At 42.0% G+C, this 17,249-nt stretch overlaps 1 protein-coding gene across 1 annotated transcript in view; it reads left to right on the plus strand.

Moving 5' to 3' along the window:
- The window catches only part of IGF2BP3 (insulin like growth factor 2 mRNA binding protein 3), a 116,887-nt gene extending 103,232 nt beyond the window's left edge, over positions 1 to 13,655 (plus strand). The window contains exons 12-16 of the mRNA XM_075417454.1: positions 1,600 to 1,719; positions 6,894 to 6,968; positions 10,654 to 10,785; positions 12,146 to 12,259; positions 13,163 to 13,655. Coding sequence (XP_075273569.1) covers positions 1,600 to 1,719; positions 6,894 to 6,968; positions 10,654 to 10,785; positions 12,146 to 12,259; positions 13,163 to 13,264 — 543 coding nt within the window. The 3' untranslated portion in view covers positions 13,265 to 13,655. The remainder of the gene's footprint in view (positions 1 to 1,599; positions 1,720 to 6,893; positions 6,969 to 10,653; positions 10,786 to 12,145; positions 12,260 to 13,162) is intronic.
- Positions 13,656 to 17,249: the final 3,594 nt, after the last annotated feature.

Consider the following 17,249-nt stretch of genomic DNA (forward strand, 5'->3'; position numbering starts at 1 on the left):
GGTGCCTTGTATGTGTGAAAACACAGGGTAAATTGTGTAACTGTTGCGATCACCTAAAGCGACTGGCAGAATGTGTTTCTATTCCCAATATCCTATTTTGGGGTTTCTTCACCTGGTACATGGAACTGTGCCTGGAATTTGTTTTCCCTGAGGTTACAGTTGATTTCAGTTTACCAAAAATAAAGTGGTAAAACTTGGAAACAAGCTTTTTGTTCTCATTTGTTTACGGTTAATGCACTGGGACTTTGCTTCCCCTTGAAAGAAGTTACCGAAATTTAAAAATCAGTGGAGATAGGGTTGGGTGTTTTTTTTTTTAGGATTGCAGATGCTTTTTGCTTTGCGTTGCATAAAACTTATCTTCTTCTGAAAATATACCAGGAAAAGCTGCTTTGGTGAGCTCCCGTGTGTGGGCCTGTATCCCTACCAAAATACGCAAGAGAGCAAAGCTAGATGAGCACGGTTGATCCCATGTGCTCTGCTTGCTGGTGCTCGGGCTGGTCTGCACGGTGGGCCCTGAGGAAGCGCGGATGATGATGGCTGCAGTGTCTTCAAGCACCTCTATGGGAAAAGGGCTTGTTCGCTTTCTCTTATTGAGGATGAATGAAACAAATTTTGGAAATATTTAAGGGGGCTACAGAATAAGCAATGCTTTAAAAGGAGTCTTAAACAACTCCTAGTTTGAGGAAAGGCTTGTGTGAAATGCTTTTAAGAAGTAACCCTGACATAAGTGGATGAATTCATGGTACGGCAGTGCGGTGGGTATTTGGTGGTACTCCGTTAGCCCGAGACGAGCTCTTCCGAGGCTGGCAATGTAGTTACAGTTACTTGTGGCATTCGTAACCCTGTGGTTTGATCATTGCTGTGCAGCATGTACGGAGGATCTCAAGGGTTACGTTGCACTCTCCAGCTGGGGCGTCTCGCCGAAAGCAATAGACAGCTGCAGTGGTGCCTGATATCCAGTGGTCGCAATGTTAGGGTCCTCTCACTTCTAAAAGTGCCTAATCTGTAATTTACTAGCCTGCTCGGGGCCTGTTGCCAGGGCTCCAACTGTTGCACAACGTTACACAGGAGGAATCGCTGGCAGTTTTCAAGCTGGCTATCATTCCAGATCACTCCCACACAAAGGAAACTGTAGCGTATATGTAGCTTTGAGGCCTTTCGTGCTGCTCTCAGCACAACCTAAAATTAAAAAAATAACTAGGAAAACTAGAAAGCATTTGCTTGCTCAGGCTGTAGCCCCTCCGCTTGTAGCAGCCTCATCTGCAGAGTCCTGCATGTGGAAGCGCAGCCAGACAGTGACAGGTAAGAGTGAAAGCCTCATGACGAAGAAACACTTTGATGGTTTTTTAAAACTTTCAGTGTTCAAAGTGCAACTATTTTATAAAAGATGAAAGAATCCTCTTTTGGCTCAAACTGTTCTTTCATGTTCTGTGAATTTCGTGATTCCCAGAAAAAGCTAGACCCTTAATATTCCGACATCACAGGGCATCATAAGATTTCCCCCTCATTTCCATGCATGCCTGTTCCCTACCCATTTTCCTGTCAGTCTGATTCGTAATGTTCAAAAACATTCACTGCATATTTCCTTCTTCCCCACAGCAACAGCCCGAGTCTGAGACTGTTCATCTGTTCATCCCAGCCTTGGCAGTTGGAGCTATTATTGGCAAGCAGGGACAGCACATCAAACAACTTTCTCGTTTTGCAGGCGCATCTATTAAGGTATTATTACACTGACTAACTTTCTGTCTGTTCTACATGACACTTTCGGCAAGTTTGCACAAGCTGTGTTTTTGTGAATGTCCTCCCCCACTCCGTGCTTAGAATGTGATGTGATAAATGGTACACTTGTTTATAAATCATCTTTTAATCTTCCTTGAGACAAGATAATTAGAAGCATGTTTTCAAACGTCTCCTGAGGTGTGAAATATAAGCTGCAAAGAAAACTACTTTGGTGGTCTTGATTTCTTAGAAACAGACTTAAGTCTTAATGATGCACTGCTTAAAGGCTTTCTGCTTGTTTTTGGTCAAGTGAAAATTCGTGAGGTAAATTCTCCTTCTAAAACCAGCAGCACAGGTGAAGTCTCCCACCACTGTGGCTGCTCTTGCTTTGCTCCAGATGGATCAGTCTGGGCTGTGAGGCTCGGATAGCTCCAGGCTGAAGCATTTGTGTTTTAAAATCACCCATGTACTCCAGGCTCCTGGGGTTGGTCGGTTCTTTAACACCATGTTTATCTCGGCACCCTCCTTTAACATCCAGCTATTTGTGTGTTGACTGCCTCAATGCTGCTAAGAACAAGATGGTTTGCAGAGGTCGAACTAATGGAAGTATAAGTTTGAATTTTAGCCAATTTGGTGAAATTCTCATTGGCTGTTTATAGGCATTAGTACCAGTTGCAGTTGAGGGAAGGCCTTGGGTTTCTGCTACTAATGCCATGAAAATCACAAGTATCTTCTCTAGATGCTTGAACTTTTTTCTTGTAAACAGCCAGTTCTGCTATTCTCTGCTGTAAAGATAATGTTTTGGCCTAAATTTTGAAAGGGGGTGTGGGGTGGGAAGTGCAAAGTGTGGCTTTATGTGCTGTTACACCAACATTTTCCTGCACAGATGAAGCAAACATCATCATCTCAATTCTCCTTGCTCGGGATGTGTGGCCTGTTTAATGAGTGCTATGGAGCAGGGATCTGCCCCTGGTTGGGGCAGTTCAGGGGCAGAGCGGGCAGGAACTGGCTATGCTGAGTTGAATTTGGTGAAGCTAGCGAAGGTTGTCATGGCTTGGACTGTTTTCATCTAAGTGTGCAGAGCAAAATAATTGGGGAACCCTGATGAATGAGTGCTGTGTGTGGTTTGCTGAATGCTGATGCATTTAGTGGCCAGTCAGTCCACTGGCACGCTGCCCAATTCCATCCTTTAATGAGCAGTACATTAAATAGTTGTTATGCTACCCAGTTGGTTTACATTTGTAGAGCACTAAAAATCGTATTTTTAGAGGAAAAAATGGAATAGAAGGAAGTGAGAGGTGTTGATTTCTCTTTATCAAATCTGTCTTGCATGGAGGTGTGATGTACCATGTGTATTTCCTCTTCCTCTCTCCATTCCTGTCATTTGTACCTAAGGATTAAGTGGTATATGGAAGGTACTGCTTGGTGGAGAGAGAAATGTGAAGTAACCTGGACCTCCAAGAACCCGTCCATACTAGTCTTTACTTAGTCCTTGGAAGATAGTTTAGTGGAAAGGGAGTTTCCCGTGTTTCTCATGCATCTGGCTAACAGTGGCCTCAGGCTTCCTCTACTGGCTGGCACCCCTCTATCCAACACATTTAACATATCTGGATTAATTGAAATTCAGTTAGAAGTTTGCTAAGGCTACAGAGTATGGTTGCTAAATTGGGAAGTTGCACGTATGTTCATCAATTAAAATAAAAATGCAAATTCATCTGTAATCTAACTGAACAACATGGTGCAGCACGCTTGCTTCGGTGTGAAAGTAAGTGTTCAATGTGACAGTAGTAATTTAGTCAAAACTTCTGAACTTCCCTTGTGTTGACCACCTGCATATTATCGTAACTTTTGGGCAAAATAACAAAATGTGAATCATCAAAGAATCTGTGCTTTTTGCTAAGAGTTGGAGGGAGCACTGCCTGGGTAACTTTTAACTTGCCAAACTGTAGTAATGGTACTTTGTGTGTGGAGGAAGTAAGTCTTTGTGCATGACATGCTGCACTTGTTTGGAGTTGTGCTAAAGATTGTTACAGATGAAAACATTTCACATCCACGTGCGTCTTGTTTGTGCAAGAAAGAAAAAAAGGGCAAGAAGGAGGACCCAGGGAACTATAGGCTGGTCAGCCTCACCTCCATCCCGGGAAAGGTGATGGAGCAGCTCATCCTGGAGGTCATCATCAAGCAAGTGGAGGAAAAGAAGGTTCTCAAGAGTAGTCAGCATGGATTCACCAAGGGGAAATCATGCCTGACCAATCTGATAGCTTTCTACGATGACATGACTGGCTGGGTAGATGAGGGGAGATCCGTGGATGTTGTCTACCTAGACTTCAGCAAGGCTTTCGACACAGTCTCCCATAATATCCTCCTAGGGAAGCTCAGGAAGTATGGGCTGGATGAGTGGTCGGTGAGGTGGATTGAGAATTGGCTGAATGGCAGAACTCAGAGGGTTGTCATCAGCAGCGCTGAGTCTAGTTGGAGGCTGGTAACTAGTGGTGTCCCCCAGGGGTCAGTACTGGGCCCAGCCTTGTTCAGCTTCTTCATCAACGACCTGGATGAAGAGTTAGAATGTACCCTCAGCAAGTTTGTTGATGACACCAAACTGGGAGGTGTGGTAGATACACCAGAAGGTTGTGCTGCCATTCAGCGTGACCTGGACAGGCTGGAAAGTTGGGCAGAGAGGAACCTGATAAGGTTCAACAAAGGCAAATGTAGGGTCCTGCACCTGGGGAGGAACAACCCCATGCATCAGTACAGGCTTGGGGCAGACCTGCTGGGGAGCAGCTTTGTGGAGAGGGACCTGGGTGTCCTGGTGGATGACAGGTTAACCATGAGCCAGCAGTGTGCCCTGGCTGCCAAGAAGGCCAATGGCATTCTGGGGTGCATTAGGAGGAGTGTGGCCAGCAGGTCGAGGGATGTTCTCCTTCCCCTCTACACTGCCCCAGTGAGGCCTCATCTGGAGTACTCTGTCCAGTTCTGGGCTCCCCAGTTCAAGAAAGATGAAGGGCTACTGGAGAGAGTCCAGCGGAGGGCTGCAAGGATGGTGAGGGGACTGGAGCATCTCTCCTACGAGGAAAGGCTGAGGGAGCTGGGCTTGTTCAGCCTGAAGAGAAGGCTGCGAGGGGACCTTATAAATGCTTACAAATATCTTAAGAGTGGGTGTCAGGAGGATGAGGCCAGACTCTTTTCAGTGGTGCCCAGTGACAGGACAAGGGGCAACGGGCACATTCTGAAGCACAGGAAGTTCCGTCTGAACATGAGGAAGAACTTCTTCCCTCTGAGGGTGACGGAGCACTGGAACAGGCTGCCCAGGGAGGTTGTGGAGTCTCCTTCTCTGGAGATATTCAAGACCTGCCTGGACAAGGTCCTGTGCAGCCTGCTGTAGGTGACCCTGCTTCGGCAGGAGGGTTGGACTAGATGACCCACAGAGGTCCCTTCCAACCACTACCATTCTGTGATTCTGTGATTCATGATGAGCTTTGTAGCTCTGATGAAACTCCTTAGCCACGAAGGATGACTGAATAAACTGCAGAAGCACAGGGGTTCTGCCCATAGGTTTTGGGTGTATGAAGTTGTCAGCTTGTGACTTGGCATATGGAAGACCAGTTGCTTTCTGGTTAGGAATGTAAAACTATTTCTCTCAGAAGTTAAAAGTTCACCATTTAGAGACTATTTGTATGCGTATAACTTCTTCCAGAAACAGACAGACAAAATTAACTAAGTCTCTCAGGTTGGCCCTTCTGACATTGAAATGTTGGTTGGTACATGTTTCTTTCACAGCCCTCAGCCATGTTTTACTCCAGCTGCTGAGAACAGGGCATTCTAAGATCAAAGCAAAGCGAGAAATGTCCCAGAACACATGTAGAAAGGATGCAAAGGTCCCATTTAAACACGTGTAACGAAGGCTTGATGGAAGATACATTTTTCCTAAAATATCAGTCAAGGCACTGGTGTTCACTACAGGACCATGAGGTGACTGAGAGGCAAACTACAATGTCTAGTATACATTAATGGCAATTATCAGGCTGAGATCTCTTTAGTCGGCTGCCTGCAAATGTGCCTCAAAATTTTGCTCCTCTAAAATACTTGTGTTCCAAGGACTGAATGGATTTAGACTGTGCTTGCCCTTACTTACCACAACGTCATGTCATACAAATGTACTGCTGTAAAATGAGTGTGTATTTTTAGATATAGCCAACTGGAACACAGAAATCATATGAAAAATAAATATGCAAACCAGATAACTAGTATGTAATGCCCTCTCCATCTTAGGGTACAATATGAATAATTATATAAACTCTGGTTAGCAAAATTCTTTAGTGAAAATGATGCATGGTGACTGGTAATTTGTCTGAAATCAACTACAGCTGTTAAATATGAATAACATCCCTATGCCAACAGCTAAGATGAAATCCTGTAGTGTTTAATATATTGCCCGTTCAACAGCAGCTATGTAATACTAGATGCAACAATGGAAATGTCAGTTGTGATAAACAAAAGATTCATCCAGAATGTCAGAGGCTAGTTTGAATTATTTAATGCCACTGGAGTCTGAGAACAACACCCACAGAAATCTTACTTTTGTGGTGACATGAACTGCTAAAGACCCTACAGGCGTCTCTGCTCAGCTCTGATGGAGCTTAATTTTTATTTGTGTGACCCAAATAAGTGTCTGTAGATACAAACCCCTTGGAAACTGCGAGCTCATTGTCCAGTATAGAGGAATGTTTTGGATCTGGTTAGTTACAACAGTAAGGTGATCCTCTGCTCTCAGGGTGATGAATGCAAACTCATTCTAATGAGCAAAACCTGTTATAAAGACCATTTAAGTTACTGGGTAGGGATGAGAACCTCGGTCTTTTTGAAGACTACATGTCTTACATCACTCATAGTCACATGAAAATGCCTTGTGGGACTTTGCCATATGTGGATGAGTAGCTATGCCTTTAATTTTCAGAAGTAACTTTGCTTATGGTTTAGCCAATTTCTCCGTATTTCATTATAGCTAATTAATGCACTTTAAAGAGAACAAACCCGTCATGACTGAAGTGTAATGCCGCTGCTGTAATGAATAATTTTTCACTCTTGAACAGAATGTGAGACTGAAACAGGGAGGAGGTGGTTTTAAAATATTCCTTCAAAAGACAGTTACTAAAAGCTATGTTTATCCATTCCAGATTGCTCCTGCTGAAGGACCAGATGCCAAGCTGAGAATGGTTATCATCACTGGACCTCCAGAAGCTCAGTTCAAGGTACAGCACGTAAAAACTTGTCAGTCTGTAGCGGCCTTTGGACTGTTAAGGGACAATATTGAAAAGAAAACACTTAATTCTAAGCACCATTTTATTCAGAATTGTAGCAAATGCTTGATTTTTGCTTTCCTTTTGCTGAAAGGTATCTTGTATGAATATAAGAATAACACAGTACTATCAGAGGCCACATTCTGGTCACCTGAAAACTGGTGGGAGTTTCATGTAAGTTAGAATCACATCTAGCACGAAAATAGGGCCATATTACATTCTTAATTTTCCCTTTTATCTACGAGCACAATAGTTCAGTCTTTCTAGCCTGTTTTAATACATCCAACAGTTTAATGTGTTTAATTGAAAGAACAAAGCTGACAAGATGAGAGACTGAGTCTTCCCGGGTTATTTTTGCTTGCCAAACGGAAAATGCTTTTTGGGTAGCTCTACAGATAAATGCAAGATTTCTAGTTGTATTTCCACTACAAGGACATACTCTACCTGATGATTCCATTTGTCTTCAAAATGAGTTCTGGAGTGGCCTTCTGCCTTAAGTGCCAAGGGATAAATCTAGTTACCCGAAAAGGAGTTGACCACGTTAGGAGTGATGCAGCCAGCACAGTGCAGCAGCCTGGCCTCATCACCCATGAGGCCCACAAGAGCTAGAAAGTCACTTTGAGCGTTCATGTCCTGGCATCGTTCTCTTGTCTGTTCTCACTTTTGTCTTTGTACATTGCTTCAGGACATCTTGCAAGAAGGAGGTGCACAAACCTCCAGAATATCTAGAATCAGTTTCATTAACCCCTTTAGGAGTTCTGCAAAAGTATCGGGGCAGGTGTTTTGCAGTGGTAACCGTGAACAAGACGCATTTGGGATTATTGGTCAGTTACCATATACATTTGAGAAGCTATTTAAGGTGAAACATAATCTAGAAGCTCTGCCTCCTTGAGGTTTTCTCTGTGTGTGTGGGCTTGGCCATGTGGCATCTTCCACATATGGTGGTGCTCTTGGGATTTTGGGATCAGCATAAGGTCAGATTCTGGCTACCTTTTCTTTCCATCAAATATCAGTGAACTTGCCCTCAAGCTGTAGCAGGCTGAAGCAGATTTGGGCATCCCTTATCCTGATTTTTCATGCAAAGGCTTGTCCTTAGGCTTCTTCTCTAAGATAGGCTTGAAGTCTCACAGAGTTCTTTCGCCAGCTCTTCTCCCCAAACTGGATCATGCAAGGAGGAAAGTCTCCCCTTTCTGCACCTCCTCCACTGGTTAAAACCACATTAATCAGTCACTGCTCTACACTTGGGCTTCTGCTTGCAAAGAGGGATCAATGTACTAGCACAGCCGATGCTCCTGACTATGCTGGTCTTGTGAAGGAGAAGGCTTATTCCTTGGCACTTCCTTCAGATACAGTCCTTGTAGTCGTCTACTACTTGTGCAACGCCCTCAGTCCTTTCTTCTATCACCACTGTAAAACCAAAGCATGCCTTACAGTCAGGGCCAAACTTCACTAACACTGTCCTTAAGCTCTGTTTAAGAAAAGTCTTCTCTATCTCTGAGCATTGCTTGTTAGGCACCAAGAACATAACTTGGGTGCACAACAACTTGAAGGGGGAATAGCTGCTGCTCAGATGAGTAACCAGCTCTCAGAGAGGCAGCATAGTCCCAGAGGCTGTGAGTTTGGCACCCTTTCCCTACTACATTGTGTTCTGCTGTCTGTGATTCATGCCCATGGTAGCTGCAGTGGCTGCACCCCGTTCTTCCTCAGCGGCAGTAGCCTGAGGATGTTGCGGTATGCAGGGCTGCTTATTAGCAAGGCAATGGTGAAAGAATTTGCCACTCTTTATGGCCTCTGCTGCAGTGCTCCCTAGAGTTTAGGCATACCCGTGACACCAATATTCAGAGATGATCATATTGCCTTGGATCTGGGACACGTGCAAGTGAAGTGGAATTTAGCATAGACAACGCATTTCAACCACTGTTTTACTGTGAAGGAGCTGCAGCCCAGTTAAGTTGTTTCCTTTCCTTAAAGACTACCTCAACAGCTGAAAGATTTGGGATGTTGGAAATACACCTGTTATCTTTTAAAAGATCAGCATCCCACCTTGCTTTATAATTCAGCAGTAACGCATGCTTTTTTCCTGTAGTACCTCTCTCACTGAGCCCTGCAGCCTGTGCAGGTTGTCTAGGTGTTATGCACACAAAAAGCATTGCTATCGAAATAAAAATGGCTATGCTGGCTACTGTCTAATAAATTTGGAAATAATTTCAAAATGTCCAGCTCAAGGTGATGACTGGGAGTAGTACTTTATCTGCTCTTAGCAAACACTTTTTAAAGTGTTTTCCTGGAGCAGGAATCCCCGATTCGAGGGCTGTTGATGGTGCCAGCACATGGTAGTTGTACTGAGTTCTTGTATGGCTTTTTCATGTAGTCTTTTGTCTCACTGGAAAGATGATAGTTTTTGTCCTCTGTGGCAGGGTCCTGTGACCTGCAGTATCCCACCTAGGTCAAAGCCATGGACTACAGATTTTTACATACGCTTCAGGTGGAGTCTGACTTACCCAAAAGACTAGAGTACTTTCAGCTCCAAGGTCACAAAATGTCTTTCATCTTACCCACTCTAGAGCAGCCTGAATTTGCATAGGCTTTTAGGACATGAGATAGAAATATGATAAAATGAGCTGCCACTATTTAAAATAATCACATCATGCAATCTTTTTGGACTTTCAATATTCCGTTGCAGTGGTGGCCTGTAAGATGGTTGCATATAGCGTGTACGCAATGACAGGGCTGCTGAGCATGATTTGAAGGAGGTGATAAAGAATCTGAACTGGAAAGGCTTTGTGGCCCCAGGTTTATAGTTGTTACAGAGCATCTCTTCAGTATCTCAGTAGAAATGTTCTTTTGATGCCTTTAGGAGATGCAGAGTAAAAGATCTGGTTGCCATTTCTCAAGAAATTCACTGATGAACAGCAGGGAATAAGGAAATAAATTTGTTTAAAAATCAGCACGATACATGAGCTTAGTCTCTGTGTACGCTCTTATTGCTACCTGGCACTTGCGTGTTCCCCAAAAAAGGGCACCGTGCACTGGTCGGACTAATGCTGCTCCCAGGGTGCTATTTCGATCCAGGCAGTTTGATTTTTCACTTCAGAAAATAGAGCAAGCTCAGATTTATTTGTTTTTAAACAATACGTTGTAATGGGTTGTAAAAGTAAGCTGTTTGCTCTAATTGGAGTCTTTATCCCATGACTTGTCGGTGGGGGGTGTGGGGGGGTGGTGTTGTGGCTTTTCTTTTTTCAGTTTAACATCTTTAAAAGAATGGGTTTCTGAGCCAATTAATAGCATTCTGTGCTCCTGGGTGCAATTAAAAAAATGCTTCAGCCAGACAGTTCTTCTCTCCACCACTCTTTACCTCTATAGAGACACAATAGTTTCTTTTAAAAGGAATATTTCTACTAAAAACCAGAATAATCTCTGTTAAATAGCTCCGTGTTTCCCTTGTTTGTCATATAATCTTTAAAGTTGGACAGCGGTCCTTCCTAGTTTGGTACCAAGACTTCTTTTAGAAAAATAGTTCTTGTATTTATTAGGGAAAACGCTCTGTCAGGGTACTGAGAATTCTCCTTTCTGTGTAATTTCTTGACATTAACTAGACTTCAACAAGCGCATTCTCTAACTGCAAGCGTTTTTTCAGGCTCAAGGTAGAATCTATGGAAAACTCAAAGAAGAGAATTTTTTTGGACCTAAAGAAGAAGTGAAACTTGAGGCTCATATAAAAGTGCCATCCTATGCTGCTGGTAGAGTTATTGGTAAAGGAGGCAAAACAGTAAGTAGCTGAAATAAAACTTTTAGTGTTGTTCAGTTATGTGTCTTATTTCAGTGTGTATACGTATGTAAGTCTTGAACATTTAGCTAACTAACAGCTAATCCTTTAAAGTTACTTTAAAGCAGGTGCCATTTTCTTAGCTGTTCTTGTTAAGCTCTCCTTTCTTCTAGCGTGGAGTCAAGAGAAGCTGATCTCATAGAATAATTTATTTCAGAAAAAGAAAGTCTGACAAAAATTGATAGTGCCAGTCAGATCTGCAGGGCTTTTATTAATAGAAACCTAGTTCTTCCATGGGAAGAACATGGGAGTACGTTCCCACTCAAGACCTGCTTCTGTAAACCTTAGCTTATGCCAGATTTTGCAAAAAGATTTCACTAATCTCATTTAATTAAAATCAAACCCAGTGTGTACAAAGGTGGCATTTCTGGCCAAAACAGAGTGAAAGCATAATTTCTAAGAAGTGGTAGGACTTTAAGACATGTTCAGACCTCAATATTACAAGAACCCTATATGTTTTTGCTTCAACTTAATTGATGGCATTTCTTAGGATTTCTTAGGCTCAGTGCATAAAATAACATTGCTGAGACTTTTCAATCCTGAGAAGTTGCTGGCACTCCAGTATTTTCATACAGCGGTAGGTCAGGAGCTAGCTGATATTTGAAAAGAAATGGTTCAGTCTTGGGTCTCCATCCTTGAATGCAATGGGGTCTTGAAGTTAAACATCAGCAGGCAGTGTGGCCTCTTTCAGTACTTGCAGTGATAAGAGGTTTAAGCACTATGTCTCCGAAAAGTTGTTCATTTTTTAATTAAATAATGCTATGCATTTCTAAAATAAACAGAACATAAATGGGCAAAGACTCTAACTGTACCTCTACTTAACACTCTGAAAGCTGATAGGCTACTGAAAATAATTTGGACACTTCTCATTGCTCGTTTGGAGTTCTCCATCTTGTGGAGGTTTTTCAAGGAAAACTGTATAAATACTTTGACACTTCTATTTCTTCCCGACACCATACATGGTATGAGTTTTCTGACCTTAAACTTGTAAACTCAGCTGTAAACGCTGTGGCTTCTATTTGCTTTTTTTAAGTCATGTATTTAGCACCTTCTGTGTGTTGTATTTAGTCTTTAAAACACTTCTACAAACCTAGAGAACTTGGTGCTAATTTATGTTAGAGACACAAGAGGCTCATCTTGCAAAGTGCACACTGCTGCACAAAGCTGCTTTCTGTTAGTGGGTTTCCTTTTTTAAACCTAACTTAGAGGATGATGTTTCTGTGGCCAGCAGTATCTTTGAGGCTTGGTGGTTGTGGGATATTTGTTTGTTGCAGCTTTTCTGACTTCTACTATCTATTTACAGGTAAATGAGCTTCAGAACTTGACAAGTGCAGAAGTTGTAGTCCCTCGTGACCAGACACCTGATGAAAATGATCAGGTGGTTGTGAAAATAACTGGTCACTTCTATGCATGCCAGGTAGGAGGGCTGGAACAAATTCCTGTCTTACCTTCATGTTTCCTTGGTCTGTCTTTTATATCCGTGTGCAGAGCCAAGGGATGGAAAACTTTTACTCAGGATACAGAATGCTGCTGCCAGGCTCTTCTAATTGTGTTGCTGTGATAAACTTTCCTCATGCCTACAAGAGAGATTTAAACAATATTGCACTTTTGCATACATAAAACAATCTTCTTAAATTCTCCTGCCAATATACGTAGGCTCTGGCACTGCTAAAACTTTCAAAGCAGAAGAAAACCCAAGTTGCAATCAGACTGAAATTCAGACAGGAGATACAAGCCACCTCACAGTACCTGGCAAGAGCTGCACGTGTGTATGCAATTTGTCCACATCGCCCAATCTGATTTCCTATCACAAAAGATCTCAAGACTCCTTCCCTCACCTAACTCTTCGTTCAGACAAACTCCTTTTGCTACTTTGCTACAGGTGACTTGTAGTTCAGAAAGGAGATGGGAGGGCTGTGAAGTCCTCCAAGTCTGACCACCTGGATTCCCTGGTGTATAAAAAAATAAGTCCGCTCTCTACTAAAACAGTGGTTCTTACAAAACATTACTATCTCCAGAGGAGTAAAATGAAAGCAGCCTGCGGCCTCAACAATCTTAATGTTCACAGTCATCTTCCAATGCTCATGCTTTCTGTATTATAGATGTGATAACTTACTATACCGGTAGTTATTGTAGGTGGAAAAAGAAATTAAGTTATACATCATAAGTACAACCCAAGTGTACTTAACAAGTAATCTTGTCAGTACTAGCTCCTTAGTTATTCCAGATTTTCTTAATCCCAGTAGCATCTATAGTCAGTTGTAAACAGCAGGCACTGTGGCACAACATCATGATGGGTTGTTTCTTCTTTGTCCTTCAGCTTGCTCAGAGAAAAATTCAGGAAATACTGGCTCAGGTAAGAAGGCAGCAGCAACAGCAAAAAACATTGCAAAGCGGACAGCCTCAGCCAAGACGAAAATAAAGGTTTAGGAAATGGCCCATCAGAGACAGATGCCAGACCAAAGACAGACTGTGCGACAGAGAGACGGGTGGTGAGCACCTGTTGAAGTCATATGCAGAAGATCCACCAAGCCAATCACCTGTTCGAGGACCAGGCAACCGGTGAACGCTGTCTCTGAGAATGTATTCTTTAGGCTCTCTCAAACTTTTGAAACCCAGCTTTAAAATAAGGACCCCTTCACTTCCCTTTTGTTCTATTCTCACAATTTAACATAAACTCGTTAGTCTTTTTTATTGTTCTTATTATTCCCCAACAATTTTAGAACTTGGTTTAATGAAGCTTTCTCTTCTGAGTTCACTGGTTTAAAAAAAAAAAAAAAGAAAAGAAAAATGAAAAAATACAAAAAAAAAAACCACAACAAAAAAAGAAAAGGCATTGCTCTTATAGGTCCAGCTCTAAAAGAAGAAACACATTTGGAGGGTGGGATTGCGGGTGGGCTAGGGTTAGAGCAAGGGTATTGACAAGAGTTTAAGTGTTAGTCCCAATGTTGAAACAAGTGGCATTTTTTAAAAATAATTTGGTTGCATTTTTACATAACACTGCCATGAATAACCTAAGGGAAGTGTTGAATGGTGTTGGCCAGGGCATAAAAAGATAAATATGCATTTTACTAAACTACCTCAGGCATTTAGTACCTCAATGAGAAATTGTTCCTTTTTTGCTTTTTTTTTGGTATTTTGTATACTTTATAAAGCTAATAGTTCTTGAGCATTTTATTTTTTTAAAAAAAATTAAAATTTGATCAGCCACCAGCCAGGAGTACTACAGATTTATCGGGGAAAAAATATAGTAGAGCACTTCTAGCTGCTGGCTGATGGGAGTAAGGTGGGTAAAAAAAAACATAGCCTCAGATTTTCTGAGGGCTTCAACACCATCATTTGTTTAAAAAAAAAAAATTCAGTGAATGTTCAAAAGATAGTGAATGATGCCAACATTCTGATAGCAGCAATGCCGTTTAGTTTTCTTTTAAGATGGGATGAAAAAGTTTGTGACGGTACTTTTTTGGGAACAGGACAAGGAAGTGATGGCAAGAGGCTGGGGTTGGGGGAAAAAATTAGAAGGCTGCAAGAGGCTGAATTTTTTTTTGTGCTACTTGATTGAATGCATGAACCCTTTGTGCCTTTGACCATCACTACCTAATAATGCTACATTTAACCATTTGCAGCCCATTTGGACTTTGCCATTTTGTTCAAAGAGCAAGCTTCATCTTCAGTTTGATAGAACACTCGATCTGCTAGAGCGTATCTGGGGCCAGGAGGGTCTCTGCTGCCTGCAGATTGCATCATACTGCTTTCAGTTACCATGATGGGGGAAGGTCAAACAGTGTTTGATCACGTTGAAAGATAAATGAAAGGCTAAGTTTACATATCCAGCCGCTGTTATGGGCCACACTAAGCCACTTTGAAGGTTTTAAAAATTAATACAAGAGAAAAAAACAAAAACAAAAACCTCTCTAGCCTGGCTTATAATAGATGCAGCAGGATTTATGCACGTTCTGCAACCAACCATTAGAGAAGAAAAAAAAAAAATGTCAAAAGGCAGGGATAACAGGAAAGTTACCAAATTTTTTAATTTCCAAATGTAATTTGAATGATGATTGTGGTAACAGTGACACATTCAAGTTTCTACAATAAACTTCAGTCTACCTCAGTTTAAGAAAAAAAAATGTGGCAACACATGGTGCATAAAGACTGCTGTGTGTGTGTGTGTGTGTGTGCGCGCGTGCGCGCCTGTATGTGTGTGGTCGACAGAGCCATGCTCTTACCTCTGAACCTTTTTTTTTGTGATGTTTTTTGTGCATGAGATGATCAGAATCACCATGCTGCACTGATTTGAGGGGCACAACGAGCAAAAACATTTGTTTCATCATTTTGTTATCTACCTCTTAGGTTCATGTTGAAATAGAGGCATTACTACATAGACTAGATAATTTTCCCAAAGATCATTGTTGTACAGATTAGATAATTTTGAAAATGGTCTGAAGTGTTTTTCCTGCATCTCTTCTTTACTAATTGGTTTAAAAACCACAAACTTATGTTGTAGTTTTAGCAAAGAAAAATGAGTTTCTTTTCCTTTTCTGACAGTGACCTTCATCTAGCCTTTAGGATAATTTTTTTTTTCTTACAATGAATCTAAAATTACTGAAGTATGAAAAGTCATAGCATTTTAATTTTTGTTGAGGCTTAAGTCAGTCTGATGTTCCTTTCTTAACATTTGAGAAAGATTTGACTTCATTATTTTCCATAAAAATTACTTTACAAATAGGCGCTGCATTTACATCTGCTGATTTAAATACTGTCATCTCTCTTAAATTTCTAGACTTAGTATGGTAAATCAAGTTTTTCTTTTCAGTTGAGACTTGGTAATTTGGAGTATTTGGGAATAGCTAGAAAGTAAAATACTGTAAATGACTTCAATATCCACAAAGTATGGATCATTTTTCATCTGTAATGTGCCCCCCAATGCAGCTCCACTTGCCAGATGCCTCTGAATGGAATAAAGAGTTTAACTCCTATCATCAGATACAGTTGTGTGGCGTTTTTTTAAATTAACGAGGCATAGAGACAGACTGTTCTAAGTATCGGTGGTGCTTTGATCAGGTTGGTTTTCTGTCCATAGTAATAACTGGAGAAGGACGAGCAGTCACCCACAGGGATTCCACAGCTGCTGGGGCACCCAGTAGCCAGCTTACAACGCTTGCACTTCCCAACACAAGCAGCGACTCCTGTGGCTTTGCAATTCGCCTTCTGCCTCTCACGTAACAGTGCGATACAGTCCCCAGCACAACCTGTAGCTCACAGTTTCAGTCTTGCACAGCTCACTTGGGCTGAGGTGCCGGGGAAAGGAGGTGCTCTCAAGGGTCCTGACCCAGGGCGAACAGAAAGGAATCTTGAACAGGTTAAAAAGTGAGATCTGAATGGCAGTTAATTTTTTTTTTTTTGGCTCTTTTTTACCCAGTCTTTACTTTGGTGCTCTCCGCATGATGAAGCTGTGCAGGGAACATGGCCCAAGAAGCTGGGATAGGCAGTACTAGTCACACCAGCAAGCAAATGTGATGGCAACCTGTTCCTCAGTCCTACCAGCACCACCCCACAAGCACACACCACCAGGTGGTATCACCTCTCCAGTTAGATCCTTGTTAATGTTATGTGGAATAGAAATGAGACTATTGTTTAACCGAAGGCTTGAGAGGGAGGGGTTGGGGAGTGAAGGAATGTCATGAATAATATAGTCCCATGTTTTTTAAAGAGGAGTGGAAAACCAAACTTGTTTTCTAAACTCTTGCACCTTCCCACTTATCTTCATAGCTCATTTTCTGGGACCAGCCAGCAGAAATAGGGAACTGAAGAAATTATGTCTGTAGAAGACACTGCGTAGGGTATTGCATTTCACAGGGAACTCTTAAGCTCATTTTTCCATGCCAATATCGAGCCACCTTCTCAGAACCAGCATCCCTGACATCTGAAGTTAAGCATTCCTCTGTAGCGCTGCTGCGTGGCAGCTAAACCCCTGTGTAAGCATTTGCTTAATCATGATGCTTTTATTTGCTTCTAACCTTCCAAAGCTTTTATTCCTAAGCTGCAACTTCAAAGGCATGTGCTCTTTGTGTTCGTTTCTATTAAATGAAGCATGTATGCTGTGCAGGACAGCATGGTCTCAACACAGCACTAGGGCAAAGGCTTTTTAAGCGAACATGAAGAAAAACTGCGGAGTAATCACTTAAGCTGGGCTGTAATGGAGAGGCTAGCTCAACTGCTGAATGCAAACACTGCTGGTAACAGAGTTATTCACAGGCAGTGCAGGAAATAATTGGTGAAATGATGACAGAAGTTCCACCTTGGCAATTGTTTCTCTGTTCATACCATCATCAAGGGATCCTGCACCTACCTCTATACAGGGCTGAATGATGAATCTATAGACTCATTGGACAAGCTGCTCAGTGTTT

Source organism: Opisthocomus hoazin, chromosome 4 (genome assembly GCF_030867145.1).
Source record: "Opisthocomus hoazin isolate bOpiHoa1 chromosome 4, bOpiHoa1.hap1, whole genome shotgun sequence".
In the NCBI taxonomy this organism is placed as follows: Eukaryota; Metazoa; Chordata; class Aves; order Opisthocomiformes; family Opisthocomidae; genus Opisthocomus; species Opisthocomus hoazin.